Consider the following 21,403-nt stretch of genomic DNA (forward strand, 5'->3'; position numbering starts at 1 on the left):
TAAATACCTGCAGAGGAAGTATCTGGAGAAGTCCATACTATTGATCCCCTTTTACGAAAACTCTGTCCGGAAATACAGCAAAATGAGACAAATTGTAAATATCGGGTTTCAGTAAGATTTTGATCGACGAAATAAGGTCCAATAGTTTTGTTATTCCAAATCCCTGCCCAAACATTTATTTTTTATGGATGTTGCGGAATTATTTGTACTCCAATACCGACAAATTTGTTTATTTACCGTATCATTTAAACAAATTGGATTAAAAATGGATTTAAGTTGGACATTTTTATCATAGTTTCACAAAACTGTAGTCTGTGATCGGGATCATTTTTGCTCAGTTCCTGTAGTAATGTCATTTTTTATATCTATATGGAAGTGTTCCAGTTCTGAAATTACTCCAACAGACCTTTCAAACAAGACTTTTTTTAAATTTTTTCCTTATGGTGGATATTTATAAAAAAAAATCTATTTACCGATGAGTCAATTTTCAATACGGCCGGTATGATCGACAGAAAAAAGACTATACTATATTACTATAATACTTACTTATACTATTAATAGTAAATATATAATTAATACTAATAATTGATAATTTACTCGACGATATTAAAGACGGGATTGATTTTGAACAAGATATTGCACCATATCATACCGTGATGCCTGTTAGGAATTGTTTAAAATCAATGTTTTCAATTTGGGGAACCATGGATTAGCCAGCGAAGTACCTTGACTTGACATCCCTGGACTTTTTTCATGGGGCCGCGTGAAAAACGAAGTGCATAGAAATAGTTGTAATAGGTGTTTTTTGATGGTCATTTGTGACCACCCTATATAAATTCATTTTTGCCATCAAAGCATTAAATATTAATCATTTCCATGGATCGATAATAAAAATTGGCATTTTAAAGTATTCAAGAGAAAAAAGAACACGTTTTTCCAAAGACCTGTTTTCCCGCAAAAAAAATGGAAAAGTTCATTTTTCTCAAAAACTACTCAAAATTTCGTATGCTATGTAGTGACAAAAAATAGTCAAAATCAAGCGAACAATTAAATTTTTTATAAATATTCATATTATAACCATAAATAAAATATATACTTAGGATCAAACATTTTTTGTACTTAACTTTTTTTCCTTAGTGTGTGCATAGGAGCAACTTAAACGGACCACCCTGTACCGAAAGTACACGCAAAGCTGTTCGTTGGCTAACATCATTATTTGAACCCACTTCAGAAGATTATGCTCAACTTCCAATAAAATGTTTAATCTTGTGATGTCCTTAGTTTTTTAATCGTTGTGGATCTTGAATATTTTGCATCAATCAAATTACAAACTTCTTCTTGACTTTTACAGATTCACTTCCTTTACGGACCTTACTGGTACTCACCATCCACCTCTTTATTTCAATAGAAAATTTCTTTTTATTTATTATTTTGCTCACAAAAGGTATATTTTCTGTTTACTGCAAAGAATGAGCAAGAAAAAATAATGATGGACGTATGTCATCATTTTCATTGAAATCCAATACCCGATATTTGAATATTTTTTTTCCATATTTTAGTCGTTCACGGTGTATGTATAGGCATTCTAATATACAGCGTGTTCCGCAATAAGTGCTGATTCATAAGGGTGATTTTCAGGAAAAAAGTTTGTATCGATGTGTTGAAAATATAAACGAAACACTTTTTCTCATTTTCGTTGAAACTCCTTTAGATGTTGTGTAGATAATGGATAGAGACACCTATAGGTGGTTCGCCACTGTTTCTTTTCGAAATAAATTGTATAAATTACATTTTTAAAGCCCCGATTCATTTCTTAGTACAAATGACCTCTTCACTTTTTGTTGCCCGCTCTGCCAAAACGATCCGATTGATTTGAAACTGGAGTAATTTAAAAGTCAAGAGGTCATTTTCACCGGCGATTTTAAAAATAAATTTAATTTTTGAAACAAGCGTACCTTTTTTTTTTATAAAAATATTTTCCTAAAAATAACTTTCACGTGAAAAAAAAAGTACATATAGGTCATTGGGAATATCTAAAGCAGATTGAATTAAAATGCGGAAAACCCATTATGTAACCCTTAGGGAAAAGCAAGTTATTATGAAACGCCTTATATATGAATAAACTGCCAGTGGGGATCTAGAAGCTGAATATTATACAGGGGCAGTTAAATTAAGTCTGTTTCTAAATGGTGCGAAATAATAAAATAAAGATGCCCACATATTTTTCGAAGAATTCTCTAGCTCCGTACCATTTTTAATATAATATTGGTTAATCTTTAAAAGCTTCTTCATTTTGCATAGTACTGATTGAATTTTATCATTTTTTCCGCATATATCAAAGAGATTCCTGTTTCTTAGAAGTATATGTCCCCCAAACAAATATATTAAATTAGGGAGACAGTCAAGGGAACATTCTTCTTAAAAAATTGAAAATTATAAGTTCCAAAGCTATAAAAATAACGCCAAAATTGCATCGAAGTAGTTTTAAAAATTATAATAAAATTCATATTATTAATGTTACTCATAATTTGTACAAATAAGTGAGTACATATACCAAAAAGTACTATAACCACAAATTAGAAACTTAACAATTTTTTTATTTTAGATACGTTAAATTTTTTGCACAAAATAATAGTTATTATTTTGACTTTTGTCCATTGCATAAAACACCGCGCAATTGTAAACCATTGATTTAGCGGTTGTCCTTTTATATGTTTATAATGAGGTTTAATAATTCCACACCATTTAGAAACAGAATATAGAAAATTTCGGCTTAACAAAACCGTAAGATATTAAAAAAAAAAAAGAAAAATTGAGATTTTCTTCGCCAATATATCAACGCAGCATCGCCTTGATAATCAGAAACTTTTTTAAAACTATATTTGCCTGAATTCCAAATATAGAAACAAAATTACCATCGGTTTAAAAAAAAAAGACCTCCAATACCCGGAAATTCTACAAAGTTACTTAATTAGTACGTTAACATTCCGGTGTATATTAAAATGAATTTAGTACATGTGGAACGAGGCTAGTACTAACATGCAACACTGATATATTTATAGAGAAACGCTTCGAGTTCGGTGCGTTTTACAAAAGAGAAAACGGTGCGACGCTGTTCAGCCATCAAATATTTAAAAATGTGGAGAAAATTCAACTCGACAAACGCCCTTACCTTAGCTCCGAAAGGGGCAAGAAGTCAATATCGAGAAGTGGTCTGAGGCTGGGAAGACTGTACGCCATCAGGTGACCGTTCGACACGTAACACACCAAACAGACGCTATCTGTAAGCGTCATCGACCATAAGCGGAGTTACATTGAGTGTTCAAAGAATAAAGTTTAATATTAACCCAAAAAATACTTAAAACAAGCTACGAAAGTCCAACAGAGCTGAACTTTTACCAATTTGTACCATGTGGTTCAATATAAGACAATTTTTCAAATTTCCACCCCCAACAAAGAATATGGAAGAAACATTTGCTATATTACTTCAAAAATTGAAAAAAAAAGTCCCACATATGAACCCAACAACTTGTCGTCACCCGTCTCAATTTTTTTCACCAACTATATGGAAATTATCACCTTTTTTATTTTATATTGCATGCTGTATATTTTTGTTTATACAGTTTTGTTTTTTGTGGTCGACGATTTACAAAGAAGTTAGTTGTGTTCAAAATTGCCTTTCAATCTAATTTCCTACTTGTAATACCTATTGAAATTGCAAATTACACAACGAGGGAAGTAATTTAATAAAAAAAAATTAAAATAAAAGTAAATTAGTAAAAAAAAAAATAGACGGTCAAGGATCTTATAAAGCAAGCAAGAAAAAATGAGTTTAAGAAAAATTATCGATTAGTTTTATGTGTTTATTATCTACATGATAAGAACATATTACAAAAGGCGAGGTTGAAGTTATACTTCCTCACTTAACCTACAATTGCCGTAAATTAGTTATTTCATTTTATTACCAAGTAACAGTCAACAGTTGGATTCCTCTGCGTCGTCGGCTGTTAGCATATCAATATTGCTGTCAACCACTGTGCTGGGTTCTTCAGAACTTAACGGAAACTGATCCGTGTTCTACTCTGCACCTGTTTATATACTATTGTACTGTTCGAGGGGGCGGAGCTACAGGAGGGGCATGAACATTGTCTCGGACGACTGATTCCCATATTGGTGAAAGCTGAAGATCTCAGTCACGATAAAGATTATTTGGCTATTTAAAGATTTCTATGGATTTTCGGTTTTTTCTTTGGAAGAAGTATTGATTAACTCCAAGAACTTTAATATTATTGAATAAAATTTGATGTCAGGTTTAGGAATTGTGTTCGGCAACTGTTGATGGGTATGGGTATTTTCTTCCAGTTGATATTTTTCCTCCTGTTTTTCCAATGCATTTTGCAAAATGTTTTCTTTCATGGATCGAAGATATTCACACGTGTTTGGACAAGTTTTAAATGTGGTTTAAAATTATACTTCTTAAGAACTGTCAGTGATGTTTTGAACGTAAGGACCACAGTGGCAACTGTATGGGGGACGTCTTGGAATGTTGTAGTGAAGTGTATTTTGCGATGGAACGCTTAATAACTGTAATGTGAAAAGTGCGGGTTTTCTGTAAACAGAATGACCCAAGGTAAGCTTTAGTTTTTTATTAATAAGAATTTCTAAGAATGCGAGGTTATGATAAAACGCATGTTAGAGTTTAAAGGGCTAAGAAAATCTCGGAGGGATACTTGACCATGACACCAAAAAGGAAGTTAAATTTTAAGACTAAAAGAAATCCGTAAATCTGGTACTAAAACGACCTCATCATGAGTGATGATTTATGATGGAGAGAAGACATAATCCTTATCCTAAAGCACCCTAATTGTAGCACCAATCTCCCGGTCAATTTCGGCGGATTGAAACCATAGGAAAACGTGAAATCAACATCAAGCTGCAGTTTCTACAAATAGTCGGATACTCAAGAACCTCGCGAAAAACGTGAAAAGTGTTCTAGCATTCTTTTGAAACGCCCAAACAATATGTTGTTGGGAGCTTAATATTAAGATAAGAGTTTCTTTACACATGGTACAAACAAATTAATATGGCTTTGGTGGTACAAAATAGTAAAAATTCAGCTCTCTTGATCTTTATTCTCCTTCCAATTCCAACTAACCAAAACAATATTTTTTTAAAGGGATTGAGTTGAGTTACGGGAGATTACATTGAAAAATAATAAAGAATTGTTACTCTACTTTGTTTCTTTCATATTCAGGGCGGAAAATTTTGGCGCTGCCCTCGTATATCGTTGGATTCGCCTTTTCAAGAGCTATCAGAAAATGTAAAACCATACAGGGTGTTTGATTTACAAATATTGAGAGAAACCTATTTGACGAAAATATTTCAATTTTAAAACACATTCGCTAATAACAGCGCATTTTACGCTGATATATAGATATTTATATATATAGTTAGATTCGTCTTTTAGAGGATTATTGGAAACTTTAAAAAAATATGGGGTGTTCCATTTAAAAAATGTAACTTGTATATAATTGAGCGATGGTTAAAATAATAAAAAAAAAACAAGTGTTATATTCAAACTTTTTTATAACGCTCTCTTAAACCGGCCGCCGTGTACAAAAAGTCTGTTTCCGGCTGGTAATTTTAGATAGGCCCTCGCTCGATACGCACCCCTGAAAGAAATCACCTCCGCTTTCACTACGAAATCGCCGTCAGCCAACTGCTGCCGGTAGACGCACATCTGCGACGGCAGCGCCACCACGCGGGCTTGCTTCTCGCTCGCGATCACCACGAACTGACGGTCACTGTAGTTGTCGCTCCGGCCCTGACTCTCGCCCCCGCCCAGGGTAGGACTCATCCTGTTTTGGTTTCTGGTGGGCGTTCCTGCGAAACCGTTCGGGTTCGTGAATGGTACGAGCGACGAAGACGATCGTCGCTAATGCTCACTGTCTCTCTTTTCCCTGTTGTCGTCCCGCCACGACTCGTACGAGTACGGGATCAGGGCACCGTTGCAGTCGAGGAACGACAGCATCAGGACGGGCCCCTTGAGCCTGAAGATGGTCATGCCGACCATCGAAACGACCACCGGCTGGGACGACCTGCTGTCGGGGTCCGGCGGCGCTATCAGGATCGTCAACACCGAACCCAGGCTCGTACCCACCCACAGGGTCGGAGTAAGCGCTGTCGGTTCTGCGGATCGAAAACCAAAAAATTATGGAGGAATCCAACATCGATCGATCGATAAATTTTTAGTTTACGAGGTAGAAAGTGGCCCTTTTATTATAGGATAAGGTACCATCTAGGAACTTGAAAACTTCTCGGGATTGGGAAACTAAACCGGAGGGCAGAGCGAGGGAAGCAATATTGTGGAATTTTGTTCCACGGTGACGGGAATGGAGCAGATATGGAGGTAATAAATGAAGAAAAAGAAGAATAAATCAAGAGTCTCGATAAGAAGACGGAATAATGGTAGAAACAATGTACGGGGTGAGTCAAAGATAGAGTAAAGTTCATTATCTAATTTGATTTCGAAAGTTATGGCAAAATGGTAAATACAAAAATCGTAAACATTGTTAGGATGCACAATTTATAATTATTTAAAAGTGGACAAAGTCTACATACACTCTACTTTTAAATTTAATTTTAAATTCCTTTTAAACCAAACATTTTTTCCAAGGTTTTAAAAGATACATGCAACGAGATTTGCATTAGTTGCACAGAGTGTTCAAAATAAAGAGCTTTGGATCATAAATTGAAAAATTTCGATTTTATTAAATGGCGCAACATGTAAATGATTATTTTTTCTGAAAGATATTACAAAAAAAACCTACATTTTTTTGTCATATACCTATTTTTAATAATTTATTAATTTTTACTTTTCCAATATTTAACCTTCTTTGTATATAAAACTATTGCTATGACATAAGTTAACCATGACTATTATCCAACAGTTCTCGGCTCTATTAAGATTAAGAAATGATGAGGAGAAAGAACTTTGTTGGAGCAGTAGATAATGCAATAGACAGCTATTAGCAATTTTGGTGAAAATAACAGCCAAATTTCAAATTAACTCAAAAAGTCATTACTACAAATTAACTTCTTATCTTATTTTTAATCGTATTACGGCATTATAAATATCCAAAAATGTTTAGGCACTTTCGTATATTTTCATGGACGTTGCTTAGAATTTCTGTGTGTAACGATTGTTGAAAAATTCATCTCGGTGTTAATGCGGAAGAGCTCCATCTTGCTGAAACCACATTTGTTGGATCTCAATGTTTATTTTATTTATTATAACAAGGTGCCCTAACATGACGAACTAACGTCGCAGTTTACAAAGGTACACTAAAACTAAGTACATATTTCATAATACAAAAGACTAAGCAAAACAATTTCTAAACCCAAAAAAAAAGAAAGAATGTAGAAATAAATTTAATTTGAATTGAGTGACAAAGCAAAAATAACTATAACTGCTATAACTTCTTTACAAAAGAGATATTGCTTCCTAAATTACCACCCTAGCATTAGAGGATAATTCTTCCAACAGTTCTGGATAGCTATACGGATCTATACTTGAAAATAATTTTAAATTGTCCATTCTTGCAAACAATCGTAAAACACAGGAAAGTCGGAAAATGACAGGAGCAAAGTTCTTCTTACTATTATGAACGACAGATTAAAATCAATATTTTTAACACAGATTCCCCAAGAAGGTTTGTAACTGGAAGAGGCACTCGAGTACATATTCGTACCATATGAAAGTTAATAAAGAAATCTGGGGAATTCAACATAGAAACATATTGATGCTTTCTGGTTTAATACAATGATTTCGAAAATGTAAGGTGGGTACCCCACAGAGTCTAACACAGATCCCAAAACACAACCCAGTAAACAACACATTCTCCGACAACTTCAAACTAAAAGCCGGCTTCCGTCAGACCTGTTTTATTTCTCCCATGTTTTCCTTTCGAGTACCATGCCCTTTCAGAACGTTGGTAAACGTCATGACCAATCTTAGATAGTCAAATGCTACTCTAAAAGTTGAACTGGCATTCACACTATACCAGTCTCGGATATTTTTCATTCAGGATTTCTTTCTTCAACTTGGCTTGTATCACCCACCACCTTGCCTTGTATAATATTTTATAGTAGACAGTACTTTCTACAAATCATCACATGCCCAATATACTCCAGCAATCTTAATTGTGACTAGAATCTCAACTTTCTTGTTGAAGCACGACATTCTCTCTACATTGCGAACTCTCTTCGTCCATGGAACTTTTATCTTGCACCAAGGCGTTCTATACCTTTTTTGTTAATGCTCCTAAATCTCTACAGCATAGTTAGTTTTGGATAGTTGTTATAAAATTAAAGTAGGTTTTGGATCCCAGTTAATGTTCCATAAAATTTAAGTAGGCTATGATCGGTTCGTGTTCAGTGAACATTTGAAATCATGGGAGGCATAGAACGTTATAATTTTGACAATTATGTGACATTTGAAAGTTATTGTTTGTGTTTATTTTTCATTTCGCAATTGCTGTTAATAGGTTCTCCAATCGAGAAAGTCATATCAGTGTCATAACATAAAGACAGGAAGTTTTTTCGCTACATTTATGACTGCTTTTAAGGTACAACATCTTATCGTCGAAAAGACCACAATGGTGGTGGTCCAAGAAATATCGCACTGGATCACAAAGAAGAAATCCTAGTGCGTGTTCTGTTCTGCATCAGAAAATTAGAATAATAAAACGAGAAAGTCTTTATCCTTGTCTTAACGCACCAGTCCAGCATTTGCTGCTCACTGATCTGTAAACAATGAAGAATGAAAAACATAGTTTTGTAGAGGCTTTTTTTAATTTCCATAAAAGACATACGGGGAAATTGGAAAATCTTCATTTGATATGGGAAAACGGTTTGCAACACGAATTCAAGATACACGTATTGGCAGCGACGTTTTTAATAGTAATTAGTTTCCAACCAAAAATTTATTTTAAAATTATTAAACGAATTTGGCCACGTGGATCACCCACTTTAAGTTTTTGCAATCATTATGCCTAACAAAATTTTTCTTATTCTGGTTTCTCATTAGTATTAGTAATAGTAATGGAAAACACAATTGATTGTTTTTTTTTGTTCCAAAAAAGTTTCCTCTCAATGTGGACGTTTGCGATAAATTAATTTTCCATAAGACGGAGTCATTTTATGGTATTTTAAGCGGTTTTCAAGATATTTACATAAACTGCTGTAAGTAAAAATATCAATTAATTAAATTAAACAAATTAAACAAAATTAATTTATTAATTAATTAATATATTTACCTATAGAGAGTTAAAAATGTAAATATCCTAAAACGGCCTAAAATACAAATATTGAACAATAATACCTTTTTTTTCGGAAACATAGTTGATGCAAACCTCCAAATTACCTGATTTTCTGGTATACGAGTCGGCGAAAATCAAACATTGGATAGCTTCGGAGGTGATGTTGTCCAAGCTGCTCATCGAGCTCGATCTGGACCGCGAGAAGCTGCTGTCCAGTTTATCTACCCGGCCCATAAAAATAAACGGATATTAGTGGGCATACTTCGTGCGTCAAGCGAGAAGAAAAATTACAATACAGGAGCGGAAAACTTGCAATATACTCCAGTCGGAGCAGTTGTGCAGTTAAATTACGTATAATCAGTATATTTTAGCTATATTGCTACCATAACCATAAATAATGATTTCAAAACTCGCTGACAAAATTAGTGTGTCAATTTACGACATCGGGTAATGAACTAGATAAAGATGTCATGCTATGAATGAAGTGCACAATTGCCCTGACAGGACTGTACTAAATATTTGTACATCCAGGTCGGCCAACCTCGTAGGATTCCCCTTTCCGATGTTCCGCGTTCACACAAAGTTAATATTTGACTAACCATTATTAGAATTGGTTGCTTCAAACGTGAAAGAGGAATTCCGGAGCAGGATTTCGTACAATTTAATTTATTTTTCGTGTAAATTGTACGAAACGCGTAAAGCATGCTTCCAAATACTACTCGCTAATGGAAAAACTACATGTAGCGATTCATTTTGCGTTCTTTTAACGCAACGGATCGATTTTATTATAATTTTTTAAACAATCGACGTATAAACAAATAAGCGGCGCATATGCTAAAATTGTACAATGGTGCATAGGTTCCTCTAAAAAAAGCCAGGCTTCACAAAATCGCATACACTCGTATATTTGAACGTGCAGTGTTATTATTATTATTAAATTACATCGACAACATAGTTTGGCTTGTTGGAAATAAAGTACAAAAACAAAAGACAGGAAAATAAATTAAAAAGTTAATTAATAGTGGGCAAGGCCAGGTGTACCACGCTCGGAGCTTTCCTTTAACATTTGGGAGAACTGTCGCGTTTACATATAATCCCCAAACCAGTTTTTAACAATCAAAATTTCGAATACATTTAATTAACAAATTGATTACATATCAACCGCGAAAGATGAATTCATACAGTCTTCATGGTTTACTATCTATATTTTGTTAAATTAGTGAAAATTTAAAATTATTTATTCATTGTCCTAATATTTATTAATTTTTAAATAAACTGACTCATTAGATAGGAAGCAGCACTTTAGAGTAAATGGTATCTTCGGTGGACCAATGAAAGCGGCTTGGTTTGCTTGGTCCAGTACTTTCCAGGGGTTAGAATCATTTGATGATGATACCGTTTTCCTTCTCGAACATCATCTGTCCTTAAATACTAAAAAAACTCACTATATCGCATTTTCTTTAACTAAGGCAAATAGTCCAGATTTTGACTATATAAAAACTGACTAATGATATAATTAAAATGGCTGAAATCAAATATTTGGGAATAATATATAATATATATAATAATAATATATAATATATACTTCAGGCGGGAAAATCATATGTTATTTGTCTAAGAAAATAAGGAAGTTGGTCTTTATCTTTTATCAAATAAGGCAGATTGTGTCTTTACTCTTCTTAATATCCAAGTTACTTGTAGTTGACGTTACAGTGTGAGGTGGATTGTACGAGGGGGTACCCAAAAAAAACCGGAATCATTATTTATAAATTATATATTGTTTTGAAAATCACAGAACGACCTTATCCCCTTCAAAATACTCTCGGTGCTTCCACTGTTCGAAACATTTTTCATATTCATTTTGGCTATAGCCGACAGCTCATCCCTCTTTTTTTTTGTTGACCTCTTCAATGTTGTCAAATCGCTGTCCTTTCATGTCCCTTTTCATATGTGGAAATAAGTCACACGGAGCGAGATCAGGCGAGTAAGGTGCATGGGGCAGAGGAACCATGCCATTTTTAGCCAAAAACTGCTTCACAGAAATGGCTGTGTGTGCAGGTGCATTATCGTGGTGAAAGAACCAGTCCCCTGTTCGCCACAAATCGGGTCTTTTTTGTCGAATACTGTTGCGCAATCTTCTTAAAACTTCGAGATAAAAAGCTTGATTAACGGTCTCACCACAACCTAGCGGCAGAAAGGTGTACTATACAAGCTCTGCGCGTGGCAATTCAATTCCGGTTTTTTATGGGTACCCCCTCGTATAGTAATATCTTGCACAAATTAAATGTCATTCAGAACTACAGTTTGAAAATCATACGCTCTCAAGGAAAACTATACCGAACTCACTTCCTATTTGACAGAGACATATGACATGAAATGAAATGAACAAAAGTGCCGACAGTGTTTTGTACTATTAAATATACCCGCCATTATTACCAAAAATAAAAGAAAAAACAACGCGTCTCTCATATTGTTTAAATTAATTGCGAGCAGTGAAATTTTCCTTCGGAATCTTAAACTTAAATGTATTACGCAAACAATCGGTGAAAAAAAACTGTTCCATAGGATTCTGCATTTGATTATTTAAAACTTAAAAACAATACGACAATAAATAAATAAATTAAAATTTTCGGCATTTTAATAAAATATAGACATTCATCAATAAATCCTGAAAATCTAATCAGTTTGGTTTTTACGGTTGATATGTAATTGATGGACATAACCATTGTTAAAAAAATTGTTTTTAAAATTAAAACATTTTTAATTGCGTTTAAGTTTATATTTGTGAGATATTATGATTAAGAACGTGATTAAACACCGCAGAGAGAAGAATGTTCGGAATTTCTCCGTAATGAGTTGGGAAGTTCTTCATACTGTACATTTTCCGTTGTAATTACCGTGTATCTGAGCTATTGTTAGAGAGAGAGAGAGGGATGCGGAAAACAAAAGATTTCGGTTTCGAAACAATCATCGCTGACTTTCTGCATCATAATGCGATGACGAAAGGGAAATTTATGTAGATTTTTACGTAGAATACAGTGGCGTACTCAGATTTTTTTGCTTTATTATATGAAAATTCGAGAACACTTTTTATAGGTTTTTCAAAAGTAGATAATTGTGCTATTTTTTATACAAAGTGTTTCAAAACCGACGCGAAAAACTGAAGGGGCTGATCGTTTAAATCAAACGTTAGTTTGTTATATAAACGTTCTGGAAATCATGCGAAAAATGTATGGCAGCTGATGAAAATCAATTTGAGCAAGGTTTTGAAAAAGTTCTATTTTTATTTAAAAAAAAAAACAATTATAAAAAAGTTTATAAAAAGCGCAATCGAAATTTTGATCTTAAAAACTATCTATATCTTTTACAACAAATCTGACTACGCCATTGGGTTCTACGTCCATAACATAGTTTTTGTCATTTTATTATGATACCGGGTATTTAAAATACATAGGGTAATTAAAATGATCAAATTTTCTCTTTCCGTTTCATTCTGTATCTCAAAAACATGGCCAGTTGTGACTGTTTTGCAAACAGCATCTATTGTTTCGGGAAGAGTGAGGACAGCAGTGCGAAGACCGCATAGCAGTCTCTCTAATTACAACCATAACAACAAAATTTGTAGAGCATATAACCAAATAAGTTCTGACCATTCATTCATTTATGAATATTTTTGACAGTTCTACCGATTTAAATTTAAAATTAGAAAAATTGAGTTAAATTAGTATGGTAAAAACCATTCAAGAGGCTACTGGCATCAGTAGCCACGACCTTGTGCGTCTCCCAAATGTCAAGGTCGTCGCGACGCTACGTGGACCGAGACTAAAAGTTTTAGGGGTACAGGGGGGACACACCCGTGCAAAAGCACACATAACACATCGTAAAAATACGCGACCAATCGATATCGTCTTTACCACTTTGGTATTTTATTATTACAACAGTTGTTATAATCTGTGGTCGACACCATATTACTATTACGCGAGGATTTCGTAAACAGTGTCATTAATTCTCAAAATCCCCTAGACAATTTTTTATCTAAACAATGCGATTGCTTTCGAGAAGAGGACCGAAGTAAACAAAACGCTGCGATAAAAGCGGACAGATAACACAGAGGACAGTATACGAAAACAGTGTGGAGCACAGATTTTACGCGTGAAAGAGACATCGAACAGGGAAAGTAGTATAGAAAGTATACAGATTTGGAAGTACATCCAGTCACCATAGAAACTGACGTGTTTGTGGTGGCAGACATGCTGAAATAAAACTATACGTTAAGTTGCCAGGTCCTGCTGTTTTCTATATTTCGTATATTCCGAATGTTATAAATGCAATTGGGGATTTAGAAATGATAGAATCCACAAACCTGCACCGTTATGATACTGAATTGGGTAAAATGTAGGCAACCACAAATCTGTATGTTGCCATTTTTCTCAGATACTTCAATGATAAATTTTATTCGATAAAGATCTCTTATAGGCAATGCCATAGGAATCATTTAAAATAAATGTTTTCCTTTTCCAACTTTGACTAAATTTGTAACCAACCAAATCGTAATTTCAATATAAAAAAACAAAACGTTCCTACTATGCGTCTGCGTTTTGAAATCCCTCTAATTTTGCAAGGATTAACTTTCTTTTAAAATTAAAATCTTGTTATTTCTACAAAATATGGTTTTCTATATAAAAATGTGCACCATTTTGTGCGATTTCCTCGGAATACAATATTAAAAATTACGTATAAGATGTGTACTAGGTGTCCCAACAAGATCAACGAGGTAAAGGCTGGAAATTATTTTTGGGGTTCTGAGGGCGTAATTGCCATCTCGAATTTTAAAACCAGTTTTCTGCAAATTTTTCTTATATTAATTATACTTAGAGTGAACACTGATTTAAAAGTGAGATAATTTTTTTTTAGAAGCTTTTTACCTAGAAAGAAAAATCAAAGCCCTTTGATGTCATTCAATGTGATAAGGGTGTACCTTTGTTCTACTTATATCCAAGTTCAAACTTATTCTTTTTACTAGATTAGGATTAGGATGTTTCGCGTAAACATTTACTTAAAACATGTCGTATGCTTCGCAGTCACAGTAAGAAATCCCAAAGTTTAGATAAATTTAAATTCTGACTATTTAATTAATAGGGTTTTGTCATATTCTCCGATTTGACAAATTTCGCAGCATAAAGGGTGATTCAATAAGGGTTTTCCAAATTAAAATAATAAAAAAACTCGGAAGTATATAAAAATATACAAACATTTTTATTTGCCATTTTAGATTAGTGTATTACAATTAGGTATGAAAAATGATGTCATTCAAATGACCCCCGCGACTCATGTGGGATGACGTAATTCGTTTATTGAAATTTCCTATCACTTTTTGACACAATTCAGGTTCTATGCCGGCTATTTCGAGTCTAATCTCCTGTTTCAATCTTCAATGTCCATACCTTCCAACTGCTCCCAGAAAAAATCAGATATCATGTTTCGATAGCGAACACCATTAACCGTAAAAGCGTTCTCCGCAATATCCTCGAAAAAAAAAGGGCCAATTATTCCTCCGCACCAAAATGCGCACCAAACAGTCATTTTTTGAGGATGTATTGCTTTTTGAACAATCTCTCTTGGATTTTCTAATCCCAAAATACAAGCATTGTGTTTGTTTACAAAGCCACCATTGTGAAAATGTGCCTCATTGCTAAAGATGATTTTCGATCATCTAACCGACCTGCACGAGCCCGTTGAGAGATTTTGAGGTTAGTCACAGATCCAATTTGCTCAAATTTTTGAACCACATTCTAAATTGTTCTCTCAGAAGGTCGATTTTGCGCGCCGAAATGCCAGAAATGCATTTTTTCTTGATCGACCATTTTCATAATAGGCTTCCACAATTTTTACACGTTGTTCAGTCGTATATTGCTCCATGACTAATTTTGTTTATGTTTTGAGGTTAGAAATATCATATGATAATAAACAAATACCGTGGCGTTTCAAAAATATTTCAGATTGTAATGTGGAAACTCTTATTGAATCACCCGTTACTAACAGTGTAAATAATAATATTTAGCGGTAAAAAAATGTTTTATGACAATCGCAATAATTAGGAAGTAATCATTTCTCTCAAAGGAGACGCTTTATTTCTTTTATGAATTTCTACCTAACTACTTTACTACTGAAAACATCAGGACTTAATAAATATAGTTAGTCTTTAACAATATTGACGAGCGACTAAACCAAAACTAACCAAAAAATCCTCAAAACAAAGAATTCTCAATAATATCCAACTTCTTTTGAGTTTTAAATTCTTTTATTTATATTTTAGGTTACGATAGAAATATTGAGGTGTGGTTGTCATTGGGTTGTTGGGACACTTGGTTGACTATCTAATAATGTAAACAAATTCATTAAGTTGCATATAATTTTTTTCATTGTTTTTGCCATTATGTCAAACAACGCCATCTGATGGCAGGGTACTGAATTGCAACATCTCACTCGTAGTACGTTTAATAACCCAGGAAAGATCCCTTTTAGCGACTCCATTAAGTCATCCCTTTCCGTTTAGAGATAGAGTAAAACGTTTCTAAAAAAAATTGAATTTATATCAGCTTTAAAACAATATTATGTTAAGTTTCATCAACATAAGAAAATTTTACCGAAAATGAATTTTAAAATTTAAGATGGCAATTTAGTCCTTTGGAGGCTCTCAAAAATACCGCAATACTGCCCTTACTGGGACACCCGGTATATACTGAATAGTGTCCATTAAATGGTCAATTAGAAGTATCTCTTTACCGGGATTTACTTTAAATTATACAGTGCGAAGTGAGAGGAGGTGCTCTCTCGCTCTAAAATATTTTCAAGTAAGCAGTGTTGCCGCTTTTATCTTGCGGAGTTTAAATAGCACCCCTTTCATTTTTAGATTCTACTCAAAAAATAAAATAAGCGCAACCTAATTTATTTCAGGGTATATAGATGTAAAATTAAATGAAAATGAAGTATTACGAAGATCATTATCTCTATATGCGAAACTTTCTTCGAGATGACGGCGTTCAATGTTGATATTACGTAAGAGACTGCTACAGGGAAACTGGAACAAAATTGTATTATTTCTTTCCTAGAATTCGAAAATGGAAGACTATACAGAGTGTGCTATTTAACATTTACAAAGGTAGGTCTGGTATCATTTAAAGTAAATTTGTTAATCCCTTCGGTAGATACTTCTTAATGTAGGCCACATCGTATATTTTTGTGGTTTTTGTGGTTTGTCAGTTAAGCAATCCCATCTTGTGATCAAGGGGAGGGTTTAAGAATACTTTATTTTTATACTTATACCCAAAAAGTAACTTTTTGAACTCTTCTCATAGCTATTAAAAAAAGCAAACTTTGAGGAGAAAATTAAACAATTTTAAATATACAATTTTTTTTTATAAAAAAAAATAGTTTAATTTAAAATTAAAATAAAAATGAAATTATAATTCCCACCAAGATTCCTTTATCAAATAAATCAAAAGTTTGATTCACGCTTCCTTGCAATTGAAAACTCAATAACGCGGGATATTTTAAGTTGGCAGCTGACAACATACAAAATTATGTAGGTATAATTTGAAATTTCTTTTTTCAAACCCTAATTGCCAAAAAACATCCGCAATAAATAAAACTTTAAGCAGTGGGTTTTAAAACACAAGGTGTCTCGAAATCAGATGTCGATGTTTTACCCCATTACAGATAAAAAAATTTAGAACTGGTTTTCAAGGATACGGCACAAAGTTTATCCCGATTTCTGGACTTTGTTCAATCAACTTGATTTTTTATCACAATAAAAATAGAGTGATGCAATATCAGTGAACCTCGGAGGCTAGAGTTCTTCCGATCCATCACCTGGGAAATTTTTGGTTTAACCACTCACGAACAATCCTGGAATTGTGAATGGATTGATAGAGAAAAAAGACAATATTTCGTCTCCCAAAATCCCACGCCAAATATTGACTTTCTGGGAATATCGATCTTCACAATGAGACAATCTCATTGGGCTTCATCGGTAAACATAATCGTCTTCAACAAATGCCTGTTTTAAGAAATTACCTTGGACTCAATAATCTAGGCTTTTATTCACATCACCTTCTTTCGAAATATGTAAGAATTGTGTTTTTTGGCGCTTGGTTTGGTGACGGACGAAACATAGTTTGATTTTATTTTTATCAACATTCAGCTGACTGTATGACTCTGCACAAATTTAAATTTGTATTAATTTAGATAGCTAAAATGGTGGAATCTTCAACTGAAATGCGACACAACAAAGAAAAGGGAAACCGTAAGCATGATGACATTGGTTGGCCACGAAAGAAGATTAGATAAGGAATAACGAAGTGCTAAAAAACAAACAACACAAAAAAGCAAAAAGGATCGGTGGTAAAACAAATAATTTCAACAGGATTTAACAAAAGACCGGTCCCTATAAATTTATCATGAATTACCAGGATCATTTAACGAAATTTGCATTCCTCAGAGCTCTTAAATCCAAACTAGCGGAAGAAGTTGCCTATAATTCACCGGGCACTTTGAACACTTCATAGCGACAACGGCAGAGAATTACCTTAGCAGATATGTTTCAAGCAAAAATAATTCATGATAAGCCACGTTACTCACAAAGTCAAGGATCTATTGAAAGAGCAAATCTTTGATGTACGAGATATTTTAATGATTTGGATGCAAGAAAATCAGACATCAAAATGGTCAGTGAAGCAAGAATCGATCATTTCACAAAGGCAATCAGCGTACTACGTACAACGCAATCTTTGGCACTCCTCTTATCAATGGTTTCATCGATTCAGATCTTTCATTGGAAATTGTTGAGAAGATGAGGAAGAATCATAGGCGTCAATAGACTGTACGGAAGCAGCAATAACTCATATTAACAACACTAGGAAAATGATCGTCGACATAATACGCTACAAGTCAGGTGTGAATAAGTACGTTGAAAGCGATAATCAGAAAAACGCGTAGCTGGGTTATCTTCCGTATTTTGTTCTTTTTTTTCCTGCTCATTTAAGTTACATCTGACTTATATTTTGCTATTGAAAGCAGCCGACAGAAATGTTACAACAAAGTTGTTCCCAATTTTCTAAAATCTAAATCTCGGTTTTGGAAAAACTATATACCAGGAATGAATTTTAGGATGTTAGTTAATCTTAATCAATGTCGTTAATATTATTTTTTTACAGTCCGCCAAAACGAATACATTGACGTCATCAGATGTGCCTGTTCATAGAAAAGAATTTAATTCGTCATAGGGTCTTGTGAATTGCAACTGTCGTAAACCGTGTCGTTACAAAAAATGCAGATGTGTATTAAATAAGATAAAATGTAACAGTAAATGTCATTGAAGTACTTCTTATATCGCTATAAATGATAAAGGAAATGTCACATTACATACAATTTAAATTTAATTTATTATTTTAAAAAACATTATTAAAACTATGCAAAATATACTCTACGGCCAGGTCATACAAAAATTAATTAATTAAATTAGTTAACATTAAACAATTTATTGGAAGTTGAAGATCGCCACTAGGTTCAAATAAAGATAAGAGAAAAGCAAATATAAGATCCACAAAAAATGAATGTTTAGACAGGGATTCTGATTAAACAAAATATATTCTTCAGTATTACTGAAATGTATCCAAATCATGCCGAATTTTAGCACTCTCCTGGATGCTCTCACCCCTATAGGACCCACTCTTCAAGCGTCCTGAATATTCGAGATAACTACTCGAATATTCGGCACCTAATTGTTTGTTAATGAAGAGGTTATGGATATGACCTACTTACGTTCAACACTCTTGTTGTGGACGGTAGTGTATAAGAAATGTTATGGTTAAAATAGTGAGAATTTCGAGACACCTTGTATAAAGCGTCTGCGGATTCATCAAAACTCAAAAACGCGTAGGGTATCGAGAAAATAATCGGGCTAGGAGGGTGATGACAGATGCAGTACTAACACTACCGGCGAGTGAACCAAACCAATTCCACTACTGTGATTGTTTCAACTACACAAAAAGAACTTCAAAATTCGTATATCACTACACGCAAAAAAAATATTATCCTAGATATCTTATTTACTTGCTATTGCATAAAATGGCGTCAACACTTAAAAGTGGTAAAAAGACACTACGGTGCGCACTACATTGAGAAAGTTTTGTAGGCGTTTTCAAAACAGAAAAATGAAGATCTACGCTAAGATTTTTATATAATTAGTTTTAGACGTCGTTTTTAAAGGGCCCAGAAGTTCACATGAAAATGGCGTTTACATTTTTTTAACTAATGCAGCGTAGTTGGAGCAAAAAATGTCGAATTACGACGGAAAAGCGTACTACTTTAACTTATCCAACCTTACTGGTTCCATTCTAGCAAGCTATTCTGGGCTCTGCAACAACACTAACTGATTTAATTAGGTCAACGGATTTATAAGCTTATTCGTTTAGTTTTCGACTACGTGAGAGTGAAAATCGTCTAAGGAACGGAAGAAATAAAAATGTAGGTGAACAGTCCAGCGAGAAAAGGAAATAAAAGACTGAGATGGAGTGTGAGGACGGAAAAATGAAAACAATATGCTCTTGTTATCGTATGCAGCGTTATCCTTGAGAGAAATCGATTTTTACCCATAAATAACCGGTTCGGGCAAATTTCCATTAAGCCTCAAATAGAAAAAAAAACACTTTTTCAAAAAAATGAATTTTGTATTTTTATTACGTATGATTTTTTTTTTGTTTTAGACTTAGTAAAAATGAGACAATTGTAGCAACTTGTCGTTTTCATGTGAAGAAAAGTTGTTTAGAATTAAAGGTTATGTCAATATCAATAGTTTCTTGTAAATATTATTGAAATATTAATAACTTCTTTATAATTATTTTTTTATTTATATATTATTATTTTTGTTCCGACACCATCTTATTTGTAAAATGAACTAGGATTTTTTAATTTTGCGTTGGTTGCGACTATATTTAATAACACTTAAATTTTTTTAAGTAAACATTATGAATGTCTGATTGCACAGAATGTCATTGTCAAATAATAATTGCTTGATCATTGAGAAATTTTATTTCAAATGCCTCCTCGCAATGGGCGCAAATTCACTATTATTAGGATTAGAAAGTGCATACAGATTATTTAATTTTAATTATTTTATCTTTTCTGCCTATTAAATATGCTTCTGTTCATAATTTGTTGCAATTTGTTATTTTTCTTAATTCGTTAAATTGTGGAGTTGTAAGTTTGTTAGCAGTAGTCCATAATATTAATAATTATTAATTTTAGTAATTTTTTTCTGATTATATGCGATAACATGTTTCTCTTTGTTAGTAGATTTACTTAATAATTAATATTTAAAATAAAACATTTTTTTGGATTGATATTAAGGCACGGCTATGTATAAATCGACTTAAAGCAGCTCCCTGGTTTCGCTTGGTGTAAGTAGTGTTTTTACGTTAGTTCTTCACCCCCTGCCCGCTGGTATAGATCAAAATTACAGATTCCTAACTAGCCAAAGGAATTAGAGATTCCTAACTAAAGCATTTTTAGCTTTGCTACTAATCTTAATAAGTCCGTGTATTGAAGAGATTTCTTGGATGTCCGAAAACCGAAAATTTTGTACATGTCATTGGTAGAAACTCATTTTAAGTTAGGAATTTTAGTATGAGGGAAGCTCTCTGAAAGTGTGTTAAAACATTAAAATATCTTGCAAAAATGCTTCTTTAAAATATTTTTTGAAAAACACAACTTTCTCAATATAAATACTTTTATAAAGGGCAACTTTATGTGATAATACACATATTATTATTCAAATTTGAATGTTGCACTGATTGTACATATACCATTTTAACCGATTGTGACTTGATTTTTACACATATTGTGTCAAATACATATTTGCATTGTGTATTGTGCTTATGGATTTGTTTCAATTATAATTTACTTTGACTGTTATTATCAGGGATCAGAGACTTGTACAGATTGTGTCGCCTGCTATAGCCTAATTATAACAGTATATTTGTGATTTATAGAAAATGTTTTTTTATGTCTTTCTAACCATGGTC

At 33.4% G+C, this 21,403-nt stretch overlaps 1 protein-coding gene across 1 annotated transcript in view; it reads right to left on the reverse strand.

Moving 5' to 3' along the window:
• Window positions 1-21,403, reverse strand: part of LOC132701730 (syntaxin-binding protein 5) — a 315,174-nt gene that overhangs the window by 17,359 nt on the left and 276,412 nt on the right. Inside the window, 4 exon segments of the mRNA XM_060669880.1 lie at window positions 3,173-3,281; window positions 5,671-5,883; window positions 5,947-6,189; window positions 9,425-9,541. Coding sequence (XP_060525863.1) covers window positions 3,173-3,281; window positions 5,671-5,883; window positions 5,947-6,189; window positions 9,425-9,541 — 682 coding nt within the window.

This window comes from Cylas formicarius, unplaced genomic scaffold (assembly GCF_029955315.1).
Source record: "Cylas formicarius isolate icCylForm1 unplaced genomic scaffold, icCylForm1.1 PGA_scaffold_5__7_contigs__length_24384050, whole genome shotgun sequence".
Lineage (NCBI taxonomy): Eukaryota > Metazoa > Arthropoda > Insecta > Coleoptera > Brentidae > Cylas > Cylas formicarius.